General features: G+C 42.2%; 1 protein-coding gene across 2 annotated transcripts in view; it reads right to left on the reverse strand.

Moving 5' to 3' along the window:
* Positions 1-13467: 13467 nt before the first annotated feature.
* Positions 13468-23187, reverse strand: part of SLC22A15 (solute carrier family 22 member 15) — a 46398-nt gene continuing 36678 nt past the window's right edge. The window contains exons 11-12 of one of the 2 annotated variants that reach the window (XM_075905719.1): positions 22658-22783; positions 13468-20677 (exon numbers count right to left, since the gene is read on the reverse strand). In XM_075905719.1, coding sequence (XP_075761834.1) covers positions 20591-20677; positions 22658-22783 — 213 coding nt within the window. In that variant the 3' untranslated portion in view covers positions 13468-20590. Of the gene's footprint in view, positions 20678-22594; positions 22784-23187 lie in introns of both variants that reach the window. The other variant, XM_075905712.1, reaches the window with a different exon arrangement.

The following is a 23187-nucleotide window of genomic DNA, read 5'->3' on the forward strand; positions in this document are numbered from 1 at the left end:
CCTGCAGTGGCCCTGTCTTCAGAGCTGGGCGGCCAGCCAGCAGTCACCATGCTCCAACTGCTCTGTTCCAAAGGCCGCACCGCTAGCGACAGCAGTAGAGAAGTCAGGCTGGCAAGTGAGTGACTGTGTACACTGCTGCTAAGGCCTGGCCAGAATTGCATTTCTACCAGAGTTGATGTTGGGAAAAGGACAGGCGAGGAAAAGTGATGGACTTTGGTTCATATTTCAAAAACGGAAATGGGAAGATCGAAAAAGAAGAAAGGAGGGGGCGGGATAATGTCCAGGACAACCTGGTTGTATGGTGACCCTATGTGTGGAGTTTGTCTGGAGCAGGGAACAAAGCTGATAGGCAAGAGTGTCATCCCTCCCTCAGCCATGCTGAGCTAGGAGCCCCCATCCCTGCAAGGCAGCTGCTTGGTCCTGCTCTGCTCTCTTCTCTCAGGCCCTCCTGGGGCTGCACATACAGGGGCACCAGGGCACCATGCATATGAGGGCAGAGAATGATAACTATAGCCCCAAAACTTCCCACAACTTCCCAGGGAGCCCTTATCCCTGCTTCCCAAGGTGCAACAGGGGCAAGGATTAGGAGTCCCAGGGGTGTTGGAGCACACTTCACCCCCAAGCCCTGGGGATGCATTTCACCACTGTGTAGCTGGCAGCAGCCAGGCTGGGGTGTGCCTGTGTGTTTTTGCTGATACCTTCATTTTATCTCACACTTCAAAACAAACAAAAACAAATAAAAACCAGCCGGTCAAACACACCTGCACTGAACAGCCCCATTTAGAAATGAAGAACTGCAGAGTTTCATTGTAATCGTTTGGCAGCCCTGGAGACTGACGTGCGAATTCTCCTCCGAGCAGGTGCACGTGGGCGTTGCCCTGCCAACATGAGACAGCCTAGAAGTGGGGATCCCAATTCTCAGGTAACGCAAACTGTCTATCATTCCAGCGAGAGAGCCCTCCGAGGAACTAATTGTACAGCATATGTACTTGTGTGCTCCCTACGGGTACAAACAGCACCACCACAGGTAGGAAACAGGGTGGGCAGTAGTTCTCCCACGATGCACTAAGATTAGAGTATTGACATGTGTTTGCGTGTGTGTGTGTGTGTGTCAGGGATGTGTCTAGGCACTTTGGCATATATTTACTTTAATTTGGGTCTGTGCACTACAGTGTGGATGTCAGAACTGTGGGGTCAAATTGGGACCAGAAAATTCTTAAAATTCTGGGGCTAAAATGCAAGGTAGATGCCCAAGCCTAGGGTTCCTTGACACAGGATGTTACCAGAGGCTGTTGTGAAGACTAGGACTTCAACAGCATTTAAAAAAACACTAGATAAATTCAGGGAGGTTAGGTCCATCAATACTTATTAGCCAGGATGAGCAGGAATGGTGTCCCAAGCCTCTGTCTGTCAGAAGCTAGAAATGGATGACAGGGGCAGGATCATGTGATGATTGCCTGTTCTGTTCACTTCCTCTGGGGTATCTGGTATGGGCCACTGTCGGCGGACAGGCTACTGGGCTAGATGAACCTTTGTTCTGACCCAGTATAGCCATTCTTATGTTTTTATGTAGGTCAGCTGTGTTCCACTAATCCTAGGCTTACACTGCTGTGCAGACATATCCATAGTGTCAGAGACAAGCTTGAAAACATGAATCCTAAAAGCTCAAAAAATGAAGCAAATTAACTCCTCCTTTCATACTTCTAACACTCTCATTATTTTTGAACTAGCCAATTAGCCCGTCATAAGATGGGATTTTCAGGTCTCTCCTCCACATCAGTCTTCTCTCCTGAGCCTCCGGTTTCTCACTCCATGTCTCTTTCTCTCTACTCCTCCTACTGCCTCTCCCCCTCTCTCTCAGCTCTCCTCCACTTTCTGCCTCTCTCCCCATCTCTCTCTTTCTCTTCTCCCCCTCCTGCCTCTCACTCTCTCTCCACTCTCCTCTGTCTCTGTCGGGGATGCATGCTCATCCAGGCCCCGCCCCATGGGCGGGTACATCATTGCCCCGCTCCACTTCGCCTCTCGCCGTGGTGCTCAGCTGACTTCTGTGCTGCTCAGTCGGGCCGCCGCATGGGAGCAAGCGATTCAAACGGCCTCTCTCTCTCTCTTCTTCTCCTACTGCCTTGCCCCCTCTCTCTCTCAGCTCTCATCCACCTCCTGCCTCTCTCTCTTTCTCTTCTCTCCCTCCTGCCTCTCACTCTGTGTTTTTCTTCTCCTGCTGCGTCTCTCTCTCTCTCTCATGCTGTCCTCCACCTCCTCCATTCTCCTCTCTGTCTCCTCCACATCCTCTGTATCTGCTCCGCTTTCCTCCTTTTAAACCCGACGCCCTTTCCTGACGTCAGAGACACATGCTCATCCAGGCCCCGCCCCTTGGCTGTTCCCTCAGGGCGGTGCTGTTGCCTCCCACCGTGGTGCTCAGCTGACTTCTGCGCTGCACCCCCGTGCTGCATGGGGAGCGTGGACCCCAAACGGCTGCTTGCGCCACTTGCTCCTGCGTGGCGGCCTGGCTGAGTGGCACAGAAGTCAGCTGGCAACAGCGCCGCCCAGAGGGAACAGCCAGCATTTCAGCGTTACAGTGTCACAGACATTGGGCTACTATATATATGATGCTTGCAATTGTCAATATATAGTATTCTATCCACATGTTGTCCAGACCAAACTTCATGGCTTAGAGCTTAGTGGAACACCACCTCAGGTAGCCCAGGATGCAGTAGTTTTATAGGTAATCAATTTATACCCATTTGTACTGGATAATAATACATCTGAACACCTTTGGTTTAAGAAAAATTAGGTGAGTTCTTGAATGACTGCAACAGAACGCGCCAAGCAGAGCAGAGTTACATGGAGTGTTCTGCCCTTAATCATCAGGGAATTACCATTGGCAGCTCCTCTTTCCTCCTGGCTATTGCAACATTCAAGGACAAGCAAGAGGGTTAAGCAGACACCAGCAAGAAGCCCAACCGATGGTCTCTAACTGGTTGTGATGAGGCATGTTTGCACCCTACACATTTCAGCTTAATGGCAAATCACACAAACAACTGCTTCAAGCAGGATTTTGTCAGGATTTCCTTCTGTAGGAAATGTCAAGGGCTATTGCCCCAAAGGAATAATAGCGAGAGCAGAGATGTGTGGCAGATGTTCACTGGGGCTTGATGTGTGCTAGTTAATATTCATTTAATATTTGCAAAGTAATTGGATCATGAGACTTGGGAGGCAGGCACAAAGAGATGTGTGTCTAGGGTCACATGCATTGAGAAATATTGAGTTTTCTGCAACTAAGCTAGGCTTTTAGAGTAAATCTTATTATAGTGGATTATTATTCATCTGAAATATATAGGCAATTTACAGATGAGGCTCCTTCCCTGAATAGCTTGCAACCAAACTAGACAATGTTTAGATATGAACAGACATACATGTCAAGTTTCATGGAGCTCCATTGCTAACATGTCATGCAAATTATGTAATGAGTGAGTTTGCATAACTATAGACTTCAATTTATAGTTGTTACTTGCTACTCTAGCTGCGACAGGGTAAATCATGGAGTTGTACAAACTTTGAAAATGATGGCTGGGGTTGCTGGGTGAGTGTTTAAGGGTGCTGAAGCAAGATTGGAGATGCCTGAGGTTATCAGGCTAGGAATATAGATGTGGAAGATTCTCCAGTATTGTGAATAAATGGATAACTAGGAATTATCTGGAATGGGTGAGGAGTACTAGATGCTAGCTGAGGCTTTGGAGTTTTACTGGGGGCCTAATGCCTGAGGACTTTAATAGGGTTCAAACAAGAGCTTGATAGATTCATGGAGGTAAGGTTCATCAATGGCTATTAGCCAGGATGGGTAGGAATGGTGTCCCTAGCTTCTGTTTGTCTGGAAATGGGTGACAGGGGAGGGATCCCATGAGGATTACCTGTTGTGTTCCCTCCCTCTGGGGATCTGGCATTGGCCACTGTTGGAAGACAGGATACTGGGCTAGATGGACTTTTGATTTGTTCCAGTACAGCCAGTCTTATGTTTTTTTGATTAATTGGGTACTACCAAGGCCTCTGACCTTTTGTCCCTGCCTGCCAATCACCTGGTTCTGCTGATGGTACTTTTTGTTTCTCCCAATTGATCCTTTCCTGTACTGAGCCAGCTGGAGGAAATAGTGAGAATGGTGGCAGAGACCATCTACACAGTAAGCACCATAGTGGCTCCCTACAGGTGGGGACAAAATCAATTGCTACCCCCTGATTGCAGCCCAGCTTGATGGATGAGCTATGGGAATGTGTGACAGGGGTGCTGAATTTGAGTGGCATGACTTAGCAGCCCTGGACAGAGCATAGAAAGCAAACCCAGCACAGTGACTGAGGGGCTCAGAACTCCTGATTCTGTATAAATTTTTCCCCCCCATGTGATTTGTTAACATTGCTTTGAGAGGACGTGGGGCAGGTTTACACTTCAAATGCTGCAGTAGTGCTTCACCAAATACAGTACTTTGCTGACAGAAGAGCTTTTCCCGTTAGTGTAGTTAACCCATGTTAGCAAGAGATGGTGGCTGTGTCGAGGGGAGATACCGTCCTCTTTACGTGGCTCTATCTACAGCAGGGCTTAGGCCAATATAACTGCATTGCTTAGGTGTGTGGAGTCAGTACCCCAATATAGGTCTAAAGTGTAGACATAGCCTTGAGTTGGAGGCATCTGGTGGGTTCAGGAGCATTTTCCAGGCATACATTAGAAGTTGTTTGGAAGAAGGCCCAGACTAGACACAAGGGTGCCAGTCAGCTGCACAGTTTGGACAGAGAAGGGAAGCAGCAAGGAAAGATGAAGCAGGCAAGGGTAATATTATGCAGGGGCTTGAAGATTAGATAATAATTAGGGTCATGGTGGAAAAAGGTACATACAAAAGGAACAATATACTAACGTTGTTAATTCTCTACTATAATAAGACACTTTCATAGAAATAGGTTACAATTAGAACAAAGGAGAAGTGCAACAAGAGGTTCAGCATGCATGTACTACACTGATGGGCAAGGTGTATAAAGCTAGATCCACCCAGAAGTCTATTTTGGCTGGAAGAGGAACTATAAAGAAGTTCCTACAAACTTTCTAAAGAATTTCTGTGCACACGGGATCATCCTTGGGATGGCTACAAATCCCAGGTTATAAAGATACAACAAATCCAGACAGACATCATCTCACTTTGGTATACAGGCAGTCCCCGGGTTACATGGATCCGACTTACATCAGATCTCTACTTACAAACGGGGTGAGGCAACCCCGCACTAGCTGCTTCCCCGCAGCAGACCAGGGAGACGCAAAGCTAGCGCTCCCCCCCCCCCCCCCCAGCAGACCAGAGGGACGCGGAGCGGCTTTTCTCAGCAGACACCTCAGCTTGAGAATAAAGGACTGAGGGAAGTGAGGTGTGGGAGAATAAAACTGAGCTCTGGAGAAATGTTTAGCTAGAGTTTCCCCTACAATATGTACCAGTTCCGACTTACATACAAATTCAACTTAAGAACAAACCTACAGTCCCTATCTTGTACGTAACCCGGGGACTGCCTGTATATGGTTGTGCCAATTTTCTTCCACAAATTGATCTGAGGAAGTGGGTCTGGCCGACAAGAGCTCATCACCTAATAAACCATCTTGTTAGTCTTTAAAGTGCTACATAGTCCTGTCTTTTGTTTCAGCTACACCAGACTAACACGGCTGCATCTCTATCACAGCTGCAATAGTTGAGGTTGTACTAACAGGCTGGTTAGACTGGCCTGGCCCATATTTAGTAATAATTTTAGTTAAGCAGCCTGTTAGTATAACCGACTGTCATCAATAAACAATGACTATTTATTTTTTTTAAACAAACAGTTTTTCCTCAATCTCCGACAACAGACAGTTCAAGAACAAGCTGCTCCCAACAACAAGATGCTTGGCTCTTCCCTCTTCATTGGTTTGCTTTGTGCTGTCACAGCCAAATGGCTTCAGGGAACAGTTCAATTGTTTGCATTGCCCTGGTCTCAAGGTTGCACTGGAACACAGGGCAGATATGTAGGGCCAGAACTGGTTAAATGGAGACTTCACTACAGTGCTTCTGAGAAACAGAAGAGCAGGAGAAACTGGAGCACAAGCTTTTAAAATTAAAAAGCATTAGAAATTAGCAGAGGTAAGCTTGTGTCATTTGATCTCACTAGACCTCACATTCACACTGCCCAAGTCACCCCATGCTACCAATTTCTGTAAGATACTAGGATAAAAGCATTACATTCACTTCCTAATAATATGCTGCCTTACTGCAATACTTTTCCTCCCCAGAAGGTAGATAGGCTAGTGGTTAAGACACTAGCCAGGGACTAGGGAGACTAAGGTTTAATTCCCTAAGGTTTCATTCTTCCACAGACTTCCTGTAAGAACTTGGGCAAGTCACAGGCTCAGATGACTAGCTGCAAAATGGGAATATTAGTATGTGAGCACCTCCCAAGTACATTGTGAGGACAAGTACATTGAAGAGCAGGAGATATTCAGATACAATGGTATCAAGGGCCACAAATATTTTAGAGAGAGCTTTACAAACAAGAACAGTGTCCTCACCTGTGATAGATAAATCATACTGGCTCCATTTTATAGATATGGAAAATTAATTTTCAGAAAGGGGGACAGAATCAGTGGCAGCTTCTGGGCTGAAACTCAGATTCAGCCCTAGCTACTACACTGCAGCCTGTGTTCTAAGGCTCTAAGAACCATAAAAAATGTAAGTATTTGTTTGTCTGACAACAGCTATTCACCAGACACTCCCAAGTGAATGCCAATGAAATAGACTGAAAGCTGTACCTAAGGGGAAAAGGGCTCTAGTAAACAAATGCCACCTGATGTTGTTTAACCAATAACTCTCACCCGGGGACCGTATTAAATTACTATTCTGGTGCACACTACAGGTATATTCTTGGCACAGCTGCATATTCTGTAGCATATCTTAACAGAAGGTTTACAAATAGGAAACAAAAAAACCCAAATGTTTGCTACATCAATAGAAGATTATGGCAATAAATACTAGATTAAACTATCCCCACAGCTGGGGAAGGATGGTCCTCAAGAAGGAAAATACTTTTGAATTTAGGAGAAAGGGAAGCAAGCCACAGACATCAAAATAAGGTTGGTAAAGGGATACTATTGTATGAAGAGTTGCCACTTTGGGGACATGTTAGGATACTTAAAAAAAGAGAGACTGACCCAAATTCTGCTCCCACTTACATCAGTATAATTGGAAGCAGAATTTGGCTGCTTCTTCCCTATTGTCTACACTACATACTGCCGTCACTTTACTTTGGAATGCTGTTCTGCTAAGATCTAACTAGGGCAAAAGTATCAAGCAAGCACAGAGGAGAACACAGGGAATCAATCTCTGCTATTACGCTGGGACTCTTTGCTTATGTGAGAGGTGACAAAAGATACTCCCACCATCCAGGAGCCCATTGTGGAAGAAAAGCAGAATAGGGGAATCCCCACAAATCCTAGTGTTGCAAAGATGGGATAAGCCTGAGCAGAGACGTGGGGACAGAGAGCTGGTGACAGTCCAGCTGCCACTGAACTAAAGTGCCCTGTACTGAATGGCTTAATATGTTGCCAAGGCTGCAGCAGTTTTTATTCATGTGCTCCTTTTTTAAGCATCAACATGAACAGCTTGGTACTGACGCTAGAACTGCTCCCCACCTCATGCTGGCTGAGCAGATGAATGGAACTTCTGCCAGAGGAAAGTTTAAAAGGTCTTGAACTGCAGTGAGGCTTATATTGAACAGATCCAATCTATGGGTGATTCAAAGGACATTCCTAAATAAAGCAGATGAAAGTCATTCAGCCCTACATTTTCTGGGATTTGCTCCATGGCTACTGCTACCACAAAAAGGTTGATCTGTAAAAGGTAAGCAGTATTTTAGGGTACGTCTAAACTACATGGCTCCGTCGACGGAGCCATGTAGATTTGTTTGTTTGGCAAAGGGAAATGAAGCCGCGATTTAAATAATCGTGGCTTCATTTAAATTTAAATGGCTGCCGTGCTGAGCTGACAAACAGCTGATCAGCTGTTTGTCAGCTCAGCGCGCTAGTCTGAACGCTCCCTTGCCGACATGAAAGCCCTTTATCGACTTCCCCAGTAAACCTCATCCTACAAGGCATAATGGGGAGGTCAATAAAGGGCTTTCAGGTCGGCGCGGAAGCGTCCGGGAGTGTCCAGACTAGCGCGCTGAGCCGACAAACAGCTGATCAGCTGTTTGTCGGCTCAGCGCTGCAGCCATTTAAATTTAAATGAAGCCGCGATTATTTAAATCGTGGCTTCATTTCCCTTTGCCGATCAGCCTAATCTACATGGCTCCATGGATGGAGCCATGTAGTTTAGACACACCCTTAATGTTTATCCAGACTCTTAAACTTGCCCAGTCTCAAGCAATCCCCTTATGCCACACATTCGACATGAAGCCTTGAATCAATCAGAATGGGATACAGACAGCATAGCACACATGAGCAGTTGGCAAAGGAAGTTAGCATGCAATGGGAAAGCAACACTGTGCCTTAGGACAAGGGGAACTGCTGGGAGGAAATTGCACAAAGGAGATCCTCCTACAACATAACCACACAATCCTGACAATTTTAATAGAGTAGGACACAGGATATGTGCATGTGTGTGTGTAGGGGGGGCCCAAAGTAAAACTCAAGACTTCTCCACATCCACCCTCTTCACTTCTCGTGGAGGGCGAAACTCATCAGCTGCAGCTTTGTCATGTCATAGAAATACGGATACAGACTGTCACGGGGTACTGCTTAGGCTTTATGAAAATGTGAATATGAAATAAGTGGAGAATGCTTTATGCAAAATGCCTTATGTAAGGTATAATTGGAAGCTTGTAATCTACAGAATATGATTATCCCATTTTGTGCATGTATCATTCCTGCATTTGAAGTTAGAAATAGGAATATAAACCAGTGTTAAGGTGGTTGTGCTAAGTAAGGACCATTAATGTTACTTCAGAATATTGACGCTCCACTGGCAAGAAAACAATGAACTGTAAATTGAATTGTTTTTCCAGTAAGCTTGGGCTGAAGGGCTATGGTTGGTTCTCCAAGACATGTGGTCATATTTCCTGATGCTGAGACCTATCTTGGAGGCTGTATTTGCCACTGAAAGTGAGAAAAAGTTTCAACTGAACATAAAGGAATCCTACCTTTGTCAATATCTGTATAAAAGTGGGAAGCCAAATAATAGGGAACGCAGCTGCTGCCAGTCATCAGAACACCCTTGCTTACCACCCAAGATGACTGCTAGAAGCCTGGAAACATCTAAGAGTGAACAGGAGGAAAGGATTGAACACAGATTGGGAGGCTTTAGTTTATAAAGGAAGCTCATGAAAACAACTATGAGGGTGAAATATTACATGTAAGACTTTTCTTTAGTATATTGAACTTAGCTTGTGTTGTTTTGTTTAGAAACCCACAGGCTACGTCTACACTGGCAAGATTTTGCGCAAATACTTTTAATGCAAGAGTTTTTGCGTTAAAGTATGTGCGAAAGAGAGCGTCTACACTGGCATGTGCCTTTGCGCAAGAGATGTGTTTTTGCGCAAAAGCATCCGTGCCAGTGTAGACGCTCTCTTGCGCAAGAAAGCTCCAATGGCCATTTTAACCATCGGGCTTTCTTGTGCAAGAAATTCATGTTGCCTGTCTACACTGGCCTCTTGCTCCAAGAACAGTTGTGCAAGAGGGCTTTTTCCTGTGCGGGAGCATCATAGTTTTTACACAAGAAGCACTGATTTCACACATTAGAACGTCAGTGTTCTTGCGCAAGAACTCCCTGCCAGTGTAGACAAGCAGCATGTTTTTGCGCAAAAGTGACTGCTTTTGCGCAAAATTATGCCAATGTAGACACAGCCACATTGTTTTGTCTGCTGTCTCTTATGTCCACTTAAATCCTACCTTGTATACCTAATCAAAATCACTTCTGTTTATTAATACACCCAGTGTAAATAACCATTACCTGTGAGGGGCAAGCAGCTGTGAATCTCTCTTTACCGTGAGAAAGAGGGCAAACTATATGAGCAGACTCTGTAGGATATGGAGTAAGACAGATTTATAAAGGACTCAGATCCCATTCAAGTTCCTTTGGCTGAGCCTTCCCAGAGCTGATCTGATCTAAGCATCTGTATTACACTGAATAGGAATGAGATCCCATCTCTGTGTCAGTGCTGGAGGAGACTAGAGGGCCTGGCTCAACAGGACACAGTTGAGGGGTGCCAGGAGGGCAGGAAAGCAGGCTCAGTGGTATTTCAGCACATCAAGTGACAGTCCCAGGAGGAGATCTCTGTGACTGGGCCTGCTACACAGATTTGCAGTCTGGGTGCTTTTTTGAATTCAATTAATTATGTACATGGGCCTTAGGTGGTGGGTAATGAAGGCAATGGAAGACATTGCCTACTCAGATGGACATGAATGGCCCTGTCCATGCTCCATCCCTGGTCAGGCCCCTTCATACCACATTGGCGCAGAGCTAGGGATGGCAGCTGGAAGTCAGGTCTGGCAGTGTGGCCTGTGTTTCCCAGTCAACTAGTACCATGAGGCCAGGAAGACTGGAGGTGCATGGCCACCTGGCTTGAAGGGGGAAAAGGTGGAGAAGAGCTAGAACCATGTTGCCTAGCAACTCAGCACTCTGAGGTGGGAAGCAAGCTCACCTAGGGCAGGGGCCAGATAGCGGCCAAAAAGTGGGAGGGGGCGGCTAGTTGTGTAGGACAAGAGCTAGAGGCTACAATGGGGTGGAAAGACCTCTGGACACAGAAGGGCTGGGACCTTGGGCAGAAGGACTGGGGGGAGGGGGGGGGGAGAAGACTAGGCTTCCCAAACCAGCTGTTCATCCATTGCCCATGACATGATCTAGGAGACAGTTACAGTCACTTCTGTACCAGGCAGCGTTTTCCTCCAAAAGGGTTCAGGGAGTTTCTCAGTGAAGATGGTCTTTCCAGCAGCAGGTCAAGAGTGCAGTTGTTTCCTTCCGAAATTCAAAGACAATTTGGCCACTGTTGTCTCCTCTCCTATCACTAAAAAAGATGTAAACTGACAATTCTGGGAAATGCATAGTTGGAGTCTATTTCAGAAATCAACTTTTTTAAAAAACCCATCTAGGAGGCTGACATGGGAAAGATTTTTCACCTTTCCCTCACCAGTTTTAACCTAGTCCCAGTTAGATGCAACTAAAAGTTGATACTTTTTGATGGCTGTTTGGCTGCCCAAGAGAAGAGGTGTTACTATCTCCACAATTAGCACCATTGGGATAAGTCTTCATACTGGGACCAACATATCTCTTGAAAAGTCCTGTCCTGATTTCAAGGAATGACACTGAGGTTAGTCCCAATATCTCATACCTTCCATTCGAGGCTGGTGTCTTCACCTTTATGATTGAATTCAGACAAAAACCAGAGAACAAAGCAGCTGAGATTGTAGGCAGTTATTCATGCAAAGGAATGAATCTCACAATACCTTAAAGATTCCTACATGAATTGTTTCTCTTCCTCATTTTTGAGCTTACATAAATTGCGTCTCTCATTTGGGCCTGATTCACTTGAAAAGCATGAGGGTCAATAGTCCTTGTTCACGGTGGGTATGTGTCAGTTACAGCCACTGATGTTAAAATTGCAGTCTGTGGCAGGTCATCTTACCCAGTTCCAAGCAAGAAAAGAATGCACGAGTGAAAGACATGGCTTTGCCGTCACTGAGATTTTGGGTAAGTACAGTTAATGCAATGGCTGATCACAGATGACTAACTGTGCTGAATCCCCACTGTCAACAAGGATAGACCTAAGACTCATTTACACTAAAAAATTAGGTCAGCTAAACTACCAAATCCTTCCCCCTGAGCAGTATTGGTAAGCTAACCTATCTCCTTGTATAGACAGCACTAAGTCAAGGGAAGAATTGCTGTTGTTGAAGTAGCTACTGACTCTCAGGGTTGACCACTCCTGCCAATATAGGTAGTATCTGGATTGAAACACTACAGCAGCACTGCATTTTAGGTGTAGACAAGCACCTAGTCTTTCAACTCAGCTGTTCCCTCTTCCTGTACATAACTGAAGTAACTAGTTGTAAGGGATGTAGATGTTTATACCGGTGTTAGCATCAATGTATTGATTCTGTAGCCAGAGACTTTCAGTAGCGGTGCGTTCAAGTTTATACCTTTTTCCAACACTACACTAAAAGTTAAAATAAAGGGAGAAAGTATTAAACCAATCTGATGAGAAGAGGAGATAAGTGTAATCTCCACAGGAATGGGAAACAAAAGGTTGGTGAATTCATCATTTGGTTGTTATGGACACTTCACCGGTTTGTAACAATTCACTTAAAAGGTGACTGAAGAGGAAAAATGTCTTCAGCTTTTAAAGTACTTTGTCTTAAATTTGAGGGTTTTTCTATGCTGTATAAATATAAAAGTAGTGAACCCAAAGACAGATGAAGAAATGTTAGTGAGGAATGATTTCTTCCTGTCTTTGTTGGTATCCAATGGAAGAGGTGGGAATACAACCAGGAATCTTGCTTCTGGTCACCTTCACTTAGCCTCACTTTGCAGCAGGGAAAATGGCAACCTACCTCACAGACTCTGCTCTTTTCTATTTCATTTGCATAAATAAAAAATATTAACCTCTGAAGTGATTTTGTATCCTTATTTAAAAAAAGGAGCGATTGAAGGGGAAGTTAAAAAAATTAAGTGAAAGGTGGCTTACTTACTGACATGTGCAAAGAACCTTACATGTTAGAAAACTCTCAATTACTATGCAGTGATGGATGTATTACAGGGAAAACCTGCTGTCCAGTACTCAGAGGAGAGATACTATCCTCCTTTTCTCTAAGTCTTATTTTTTCAGGTACATAAAGACTCTCTCATGATATGACACAGGAAGAACACTTCAGCTACTCATTACTTTTTTCTCAGCTAACAAAAGCAAGTGTTAAAGTATTGCCGTTAGCCGTCAGAGTACTTTATAAAATGATGTAATTTTAGAATGAACGCTTTAGGGCAGGGACCATATTTTGATGTGTCTGTGCAGCACCCAACACAACAGGACCCCAAGTCACAGTCAGTGTCTGTGGATAATATAAACATTAACAGCAACAGCAGCATTGACATTTTACTGTGCTAAATCCCCAAAAGCGTTTCCAGTCTTTCAACAACAAGCAACAATTGAAGCTGGTAGTAAATTGATTCTCACATTCCGTTGGCTCCAGTTTGTTTTTGTTAGAAATTATTTGTGATAGATATAGTGGAATATATTGATTAGTACTGACAGTCCCAGCTTCCCAGGCATTTAGTGGCATTGCCATTCCAAAATGACCTGCTTTCCACCTCGTCAATTTCCTCCTGCAGAGTCAGTTATAAATATCTGTTCTATTAAGAGATCACTTTTCACCCTCTGGAAAACAAAAAGAGGGCCAGGGAAGTAAAATCAGTTCAATAAAACAGGTTTGCAATGCTTCAGAACAGCTTCTGTTTATTGAAAGAGCTTACATTAGGGAAAGAAAAGGCACAAAATAAGCTGCAAAGACATTTATATGAACTTTATGAGTTAGAGGCAGTTTCAGAGTTTTTACAAATCACTCAAAAGTTATCGTGCTATGGCAGACTCAGACTAATGTCTATGAAATCTTAAATATGAACATCTTAAAAATGCTTATAAGGTTACTCAGAATAACTAACATCCCAGAATGTAATGTGTATCCCACATTAATTTCTGGCTAAATAGTGTTATTATCTAGATTTTACCCCCATTTTGGGAGTGAAGTAGCTGTAAAATGTGTCAAATTTTAATGGAGTCCTTCTTTAAAAATCTCACGTTGCAATAGGTTCTGCACATAAACCAACTTGCTGGCTTTATCTTGCACAGCTCCAGTGAATTATAGCAGCTATAGGTCAAATAATGTGCATCAAATACAAAAACAACCCAGACTGAAGAGGAGAGTCTTAGTTGTTCTGAATATTTTTACATTTGTTACAACAGTTTAGTCATCTGTGGCAAACATATTTAAAAAGAAGATGGACCCAGCACTTAGTCACACTTTATAACTGAATGCCTCCACTACAAAGACATACTTCAGGGAAATTAATATTTTTAGGCTTGAATAAATGGTGACTTCTCAGACAATGTTCTTAAACTTCCCACAGGCTTTGACCGTACAGCTGTGAACTAAAAATGGCACTGAGAGGATGATTACAAAAGGACAACTTCCAAATTCAATAAGTCCACACATTTGTGCTGAAAGGCCTTGTACACACAGTACTCAAGACGTTCACATCAAAGATTTAAAAGTATATACACGCACACTGTATGATATAAACATCTAAAACTTTCTGCTGGGGTGCACTGCTTCAAGCAACCCCCCAACATCGCCAGACATCTTTTTGCTTAGCCTCCACTTGACAAGCACTTCTGAATGTAGGCTAGAATTCCATCTTGATGTAAGCAGATACAATGCTACTAAAGTCAAGGGGAGTTACATTGGGACTGAACTTGGTTTCATAAGGTTGAAAAAAGTTCATCTAGTTCGCTGCTCCTCTGTCTGAATAATGTCCAAATTCTGCCTTAAGTTGTCATGTAAATGTAACTGAGCAGAATTTCATCACCTGTTCAGGAATTTTATTTGCTTGTCCTATGTGAATAATTAACTTCTTACAAAAGGGGAGACAAGCTAGTACCAGAGTATAATCTTCTCCCCAACAGAGGATTTTTTCTTAAGGCTGGGGCTGGTTTTCAGAAGAGCAGAACATCAATGACAGCCATAGGTACTCAGCCTGTCTAAAACTAATTAACTTACATTCATTATTCAAAATTCACTGTAAAACACATTAAAGATGTAAGTCATTCCCCCTTCCAGGTTAATCAGCGGATCACCAGCAGCATACAAACAAGACAATGAAAAATATTTTTCCTATAGTCTCCTAAATCTCTTTAATATAATATTCAGTACTGATTAAAGGTTAATGCAAAGAGGTAGCTTAAAACCCCCCATTATTATTAACCCAGGAAGAAAAAGCTGCTATCACTAAGTACATAGTACAATACAAATATTCCTTATAAAGCAAAACAAAAAAAACCCACCACACACACACACACCTGCACAATGACTGCATCTCATTCAAGCTTCAACAATAACACACAACACAAATAAAAAGGTTTTGACTTCACCTTTCCTTGGAATTAAAGATCGTCTAGTTAGAGCCTTACCTGAAATTCTAAGTGACAAAAATAGGTTCTTTATTATTAGCATTGCCCTAAGCACTCTATTCTTCAATATACTGTAAATAGTATGTGTGTTGACAATATTAAATGTTTCCATAAAGTTCTGCCCATTTCAGATTATATACAGATGTGGGCTCCCAACTAAATCCTTAGCAGTCTTTGAATCTGTCTTGATCATTTAAAACCACCTGAGGCCACAACCAGTGTTTCCTCTAAGCAGTGCATGGAGCCCTGAGCCTCTGACTGGGCGGGGCGGATTAATCACCTGTGAAGCTGTGCTGCCCAGTATCTTAAGAGGGAACACTAGCCACAATGTGAGCAATACTTCATTAATTTAGGAGGCTTATTGGCTTCTGCATTTTTGAAATACAGCTGTTTAGTTAACATTTCTGTAAATAAAACTCATTACTATTACTGTCATACTTTGGCTCCTGATTGAGTAAGATGAGCAATGTAACAAAATTGGATGGGAAGCAGTAATATTTTGTTTTAGAGGCCCATGCATCTTTGGTGATTGACGGGCAGATATACAAGAGAGAGCGATTGGCCCAGACAGCCATGTATATGTATAAAGGTATGGATTATATCTTTGTCCCATTCCAATTACCTGCCTGGTAGTACAAAATCACTTTATTATCTTTTGGAGACAGGAAGCAACTCCTGTTGTACATTCCCTTGATTGTCTGCATTTTTCCTGGCACACATGCTACCAGCTAGAATTTGAGTTTTTTTAAAACTGAGTTCCAAAAGGAAACAAAACTCTAATCTAGACATTTTAATATTTAGCACTGCCATCAATCTAATATGCCAATTTAACCATGTGGCCTTCAATCAACATTTCTTAGAGTCTAATGAGTGAACTTACAAATTCTAGCAATTGGTCTTATCAGGATAAACAAGATATTGGACAATGAGCTTTGATATTTATAATACAAAATAAGGCCCTGCAAACTTATGTATGATGTGAGATAGGCAATGCTTTCAAATTAGGCAAATTCTATACTTTGTTTTGAATATTAATCTCTTTGGCTAATCATTGTCCCTGCAAGCAGTGAGAAGGATTTCAGAAACATTGGTCATTAAAGTGCAAAGAGCACTAAGGCATGAGCAAACAAAGGTAGTTCTCCCTTTTCTTGTCCTAAAGACCCATGGAGTGTCTGTTTGTAAATACTAGTTTTATCTGGTCACCTGCAAGAATTCCAAAAGAACATATAGAACAAGTTCTATACATTGCCAGATTTCTAGGCTGAAATGAAACAACTGCTTTAGACTAATTCCATAGAATTACTTATACAGAGCACCAGTCCAATCTGACTGAGGACACTTAAGAGTGTTAGCACTAGGGACACGTCAAATGAATTAAAGAAAAAAAATCTATTCCCTATTCATATTTTCTTAATGCTTTTCACTAGGTTTGCAAACAAAGCCATTTTAGAATGATGCAAGAAGCTATCCGTAGGAGAGAGAAGATTAAATAAATGTAAGAAGTCATCCTATCACATGAATCATTTGAAGGTTACAGTAGATTGGACAAGGAGAGAGAGTGTGGGATTTGAGAGGGAGCTTGGGTGAAGGAGGGGGTTCGCAGTGCACAAAGCTTCCACCTCCCTCCTGGACACAGAAAGGCAGATGGAGCAGTCAGCTGCTCCAAGCCCTGGGGCTGCTCCCTGCCTGTGGGTCCAGTGGTGTGGCCATGGGCCAAAATGAAAGGCTTGGAGAGCCGTATCTGGCCCCGAGGCCGTATCTTGCCTACCCCTTCTCTAGAAGCTAGAGAGCGCCTCCTGCCACACCCCAACAACAGAGATGGAAAATAATAAGTAGATGGGTCTCACTGGAATTAGTACCGGCCTGATCTCTGCTACTTTTACAAAAGGAGAAAATACAGGTAACAGACCAACAGCTTCCAACTTGAATTTATTCTCATGTCTAGACAGGAAGAACCCTCAATAGTGCAGAGTACATATGTAATGTTAACCTAGCAACATGGGACTAAGATAATCATGGGAAGAGAGTTTCTCAAACTTCAATCAAGTATTGCAAAGATTAGACCTGTCAAACCAAGAGTGCTATTTTAGTGTCATTAACAGTAATTTTTTTAAAAAAGAACTGGCACATACTCCATGACAACTTCCCTGGGAAGATGTACAATATGTGCTAACCATACGGGGAAGAATCAGAATCAGGCAGGAACTGAGCCGTTATGTTATACTCGGAGGTGGGGTAGTTACACAAATTTTGTGACTTGGGCCTCTAACTAAAAAACAGGCACTTAGATGCAGTGTTCAGAACAGCAGGTATTGTCAATCTGAAGAGTTCTGCTTAGCAATATTGGTTTGATTAGATACAGTGTATGCTGTCCATACCTGCCATGGAAGTTTGTGCATCGTGTGTCCACAACAAAAGCCAACTAGGGCAAAATATCTGATGTCCCAATGGCTTAAGACTTCCTTGTACATAACGGGAATCTCTTACTGTTCTGTAGCTGGTAGTCAGTTTGTACCACCCTCAACAGCACAAACCCAAACATCAGAGGATCCAGACTGGAGCATTTGGAGGGGAAGAGTATTTAGTCATTTATCAGAATCCTGTAAAATAACCCAAACCAATGAACATTGAGCTCCTGCCTAGGAAGATACTACTGTAGCAATTCATTGCCCCACAAATAAACAAACAGTAAATCAACAGCCTCTATGGGAGATGGATTAGGAAGTCCTTAACTTCTAAAGAATGTGCAGAAATGGGACAGATTCAGAATAAGGATCTAAAAAATATATAGTTAATTTATTTTGCATAAAAATTCATTCATCCTTGGTTTTGCAATTATATGTACAAAAAAGTGTGCATGAAATGTAATACATTTGACTGTAAGCTAGGGACAGACACAAATTTGGACCAAGAACCTACAAGGAAATCCACCCTCCTGAACTATAGCAACCACATCAAGTAACAATGGAAAGCTACATGGAATAGATCCCCCGTTAGCAATCTAGAATAAAGACAAAAACCAAACAGCCAATGAGGCCAAGAGCACTGTTCAGTCTCACTATATCCATTGCCGAAAGCCAGAGAAAGGCAAGGATTTCATTGTGCACATTGATCCCTTAAGAAATACAGGGTTTGTGACCACATCAGTGCAGTTCCTAGGAACTGCAGCATTAACTTCAGCATAAGATATTGCACATTTAGAACCTTTGAGGGGAAAAAGGACACCAAGGACCTAATAGGGAAAAAACAAAAAACAAAACAAAACCTTTTGCCTCGTGTTTCATATAATCCTCATAATTTAAAATACAAAAGGAAAAAACATAAAACACAAAGTTAATTATAGCTCCAAGAACTTCCACTCAGTCATTTTCCTATGTATGAATAAGGCAGAAGATCCAGATTATTATTATTTTTAATTCTATCAATTTTGCTGTCACATTCACAAGAGCTGTGCTAGAGACAGGAGAGATGGTATGGGCTTGCTGGTCAAATACATTTCACTGATGTCTATGATGCAGCCAGCTGCCATCTTCCTGTTCCATACTAAAGTACTGCCTGCAGAAACTATTGATCCCCAACTACAACTCACCGCTATGCTAACAGCACTGCACCAATCTGTTTGGATCAAGATGGAGTATTTAATACTCGGACATGTACTCTTTGTAGGCTTCCTCTTTCCACTAAAGATGAGAATGGCAGCACTATATTCCCCATAAACAACAGGGATACAACCCTTGGGCTCTTAGAAAGCAGTCTATGCTGCTCTTGACTGGACAAAGTTCAGATATTCCTGTAAGTTTCAGATCTGACTTTTTACTGCTTCCTTCCAGAATAATTGAGGTTTTTGCTGACTTCGGAATATATTCAGTAGACTCTCTTCTCTCCAATCATTTGATCCATGTATCATATTCTAATAGAATAACTAGCTACCTTTACACTTAATATGAAGTGTGAATCCACAAACTGCAAAAAATTAATTATATAGAAGTCAACAGTAAGAACTAGGAGGATAAAGATGATACTAACTACTCAAAGGCCACATCTATTAGTTGGCAAAAGCTTCAAATATTCAAAATCTTTTTATTATAGTACTTTAAAAATGTTTAGTGTAAACAAAAACAAAAAGTGCTCCCTCTACAAGGTCAAGTAACCAGCTGAATATTGGCCCAAGAAATTAACTAAGAATGTGTGTGTACGTACGTACACACACACACACACACACACACACAAAGAAATTTAAAATAAATACTAAAGACACTCAAGTCGTCAGCAGCAGCCTGCAGAGGCAACTTCAGCACTATATACCACTGCAGATATCATTTTTCTCCATAGCCACAATCAGATACAAAATGTAATGCAAAATGTCGCTAAGTAAAATTATCTCCCAAAAGACATTCGCTATGTGCCGTAGAAAAACTGGTCCCTAAGTTTACATGGCAAAGTGGAGAAAAAGATGAGAGAAAAAAATCAAACCGAATATGCAACAAATTCAGAGCTGCCCTGAGATTTCTGGACTGTCATGATAAACATGTGAGAGAAAGAATCAAAGGCAAAGGAAAAAGCAAATTATTTTGGGAGTGGCAGAGGTGGGATGGGGAGACAGATATGGGGGGGGGGGGAGAGAAAAGATCAGTAATAATGGGGATTTCTGTTTTAATTAAGTCCATCTGCCCTCTCCTATTAATTGGTCTCTCCAACCTCTGATGATCTCTCTAGCCATTTACCTACAACATCACTGAGAACAGTTGTCATTTGTTGGTGTTCCCTAACCACTTGAGGCATGAAATTCTATTCCAGCGAGCATATGGAGAACAGGCAGAGATTCCACGGTTCATTCTTTTCAGTGTGCTGTAGGTAACTGAACAGAGGATTTCAGGAATTTGTTTCCATCATGTTCAGTTTAACTCTTTAGATTTTATCCATCTGAAAAAAGCCTGGTGAAACCTTCCAAGTTTATGGATTTCAGTTGCTTCAAAATCAATACAAGCCCACTTTGAAGGAAAAAGGCAAACACATGCAGTGGAAGTCTGTCCATCAGTTGGATCAGTTCTCAAGTCTAAGTTTCTGAAATGTCAGATCCCTCCCTCTCATCATTATCTTTGGCCTCAAACCAAGCCTGCAATCAAAATTTTGAGCCACAAGTGTTTGAATGGCTCTCATGGGTGAGAAAAAAAAAATCAGCAGTGGTCACCACTTAAGCCACCGTAATGCATCTGAACAGTACTCTAATTCTCCTCCCAAAGCTGGAAAGGAAGAGGCACTTGCCCTGTTATAATATACCCGCAGACGGTTCCAGTTTTATTTTTGCGGATGGTCCTGGCTGGACAAGTTTTTAAAAAGGCATAAAAAGGAAAGCATCCTCTTTTTACTTGATCATTTGGGTCTCTTCATCAGCATCATAGAATTCTTCATCTTCACTTTCAGTCCCTGCAGAACTATCTTTGCCTGCAGACTAGGGGAAAAATGAAATTGTTAACACATTCAACAGTGAACACTGAAAAAAAATACTTTTACGGCATCTTTCAGAGCATTTCAAAGTGCTTTTCAAATAGAAGGCATTACAACCAAGGTAGGAAAGGATTTTCTCCATTTTTCCTAGGGGAAACTGAAGTATGGAGAAGTTAAAATGACCTATTCAAGGCCTGTTCCACTTGATCTGAGGATGTTATATTCATATTCCTTCTAATCCTTTTAGAAAATAGTGGGCTTTTAGCAAACATGAACTCCTGTGCTTCCTTTAGCAGACCAAGGAGGTTGGATGCAGGACAAATGAACGGATGAGGATGGCTTGATTTGACATTCTATAAAGCTTTCTGAGTTAAGAAAGCAGTAGTAGTGTTCCTGTCCCTCTGATCTACTATAAGTAGAGACTAAGGAAGCAGAGTTTGAGGGCAAAAGCCTTTCCATCCTTATTTATACTGAGTGTGTCGTGGTCATCTTCCTACACAAGCTTCTCTTTTTAAAAAAATGGACATTTGCCAGGATTGCCACCCAGGGAGATAAACAAATAAAGCCTACCTGACCAACAATATAAAAAGCCGAAACACATGGGCCCAGCAAGTTTTTAATAGAACAAGCTACTAACTACTAGAAAAAACAAAACAGCAAAACACCGACTACCTGACAAAAAGGGTAGAAGATTCTGCAGGTGCTGAAACTATTGAAAAAGGAGGAACTGTGGAACAAAAGGCTATTTTATACCCTTACATTTAACAATACAAGGGTGAAAAATGTACATACCTGCAAGCTATTTTCATTTTTTGAAAAGTTTGTGCCTTGTGATACAAGTCAGGTGACTATATGGGGTAGAGAAGGGAACTGCAGAGACAATTTGCTAAATGAGAACTGAAGCTTGAACTCCATACTCCCTGTGCTGTACTTGGGCAACAAGATTATTCAAGCAAAGGAGTTTACCCTACTTTCACTAATTACATGTATGAGAGGAATTGTTCCTTCTCCTCCGAAATAAAAGCTTCCAGTGTTGCAAAGGTGAAAATAAACACATTTTAAATTTTGTTTGGATGAACATTCTTTCAGACAGAGCATTTCCAGCAATAAGCAATCCCTATAATCTTTATAAGCCCTACAACACTTATAGGTTTTGCACTAGTGTTAAAAAAAGCTAAGATTCCTCCCCAAATTTAGACTCTCCACTCTCATTTACTCCTCCCTCTCTAGGAGGGAGAAAAAAATAGATGTAATAACTCTCACACTGCAAGGTAAGCAAAACCTAATGAATGAATAAAGGGAAGCGAACTCAGTGGTCAAGTAAACCTCACTGAAAATACCTTGCCTCCAAGTCTTCTCATTATTAAGCCTGGAAGCTGCTATATCATGCATCTCAACTAATCTCAGCTACTACAGTGGGGTGTGAGGCAGATCTCAAAGTTAAACAAATTCTAACCAATTTAAGGTGTTATATGTTAGAACCAACACCTCAAACTTCACCCAAAACCAAAGTGGAAGCCTACACAGATGGTAGAAGACAGGCACAACCCTTCCACACAAACCGGCTGCTGCACCATGTGCCAGATAAGGATTCGAAAGGTCTTATGGATCAACTTTACATGACCTATAGAGGTGACAGAGGCAGAGATCACTTGTGTTAGGGTCTTTTACCCTAAAGGCAAAGGTTGTAACTTTTTTTATTAAACACAACTTGAGGGGATTAACTGGATCTGAGTTAGGATCTGAGCCTGTATTTGCAGAGAGTATTTCAAATATAATGGCAAGATCACTAAATTATCCCCTATGTCCTCTTGGGGCCAGTCATGCCCAGACTAAGAACCCATCTAGATAGGAACTCCTAAAGTCGACAGCCATAATTCATGCACTACAATGGTGGAGAAGTATCAAGAAAGTGATGTACCCGTGAGCCACCTAGTGCTTGCAATGACATGGCTTCATTCCCCAGTCTCCAGTATGAGCACACCTGCAGGTCTGATATGGTCTCCAGCAAAGGGCTGTTCAGTGTTTCTGGCAATAACAAACTCAAGAGTCCCGACAACAGGCCAGTCACTCCAAACACGATGTATGGCAGAGACCACTGCACAGATTTCTGGAAATTAAGAGGAGAGAGGGGTAAGGAGGCAATATAACATTTTACATATTAAAATACTTAATAGTTAGCCACCTTGTTAGGTAGGCATGATATGTAAAGATTGGAACAGAAGATTTCAGAAATGTTTGGAAACAATCTTAACTCCGCTGGATCCACATATGTTTTGGAATGAATTTTAAACAAGTCCCTGCTAAATTCATGCATTCAAGTTTTTGGCTATGAAATTTTCACACAAACACTGATTATGCACACAAATTGGATAGATGTCAAATGCAAAACAAAGTTTGGAAGAGCAAAAGTAAGAGTTACATAATATATGTAGTTCCTCTCACCTTGATATCTAAGTCTGTTCAGGGCCTACTGCAAGATTTAGGCTAAGGGATTTTAAGTATCTTAAGTCT

The sequence above is a fragment of the Pelodiscus sinensis genome, chromosome 1, assembly GCF_049634645.1.
Source record: "Pelodiscus sinensis isolate JC-2024 chromosome 1, ASM4963464v1, whole genome shotgun sequence".
NCBI classification, from domain to species: domain Eukaryota; kingdom Metazoa; phylum Chordata; order Testudines; family Trionychidae; genus Pelodiscus; species Pelodiscus sinensis.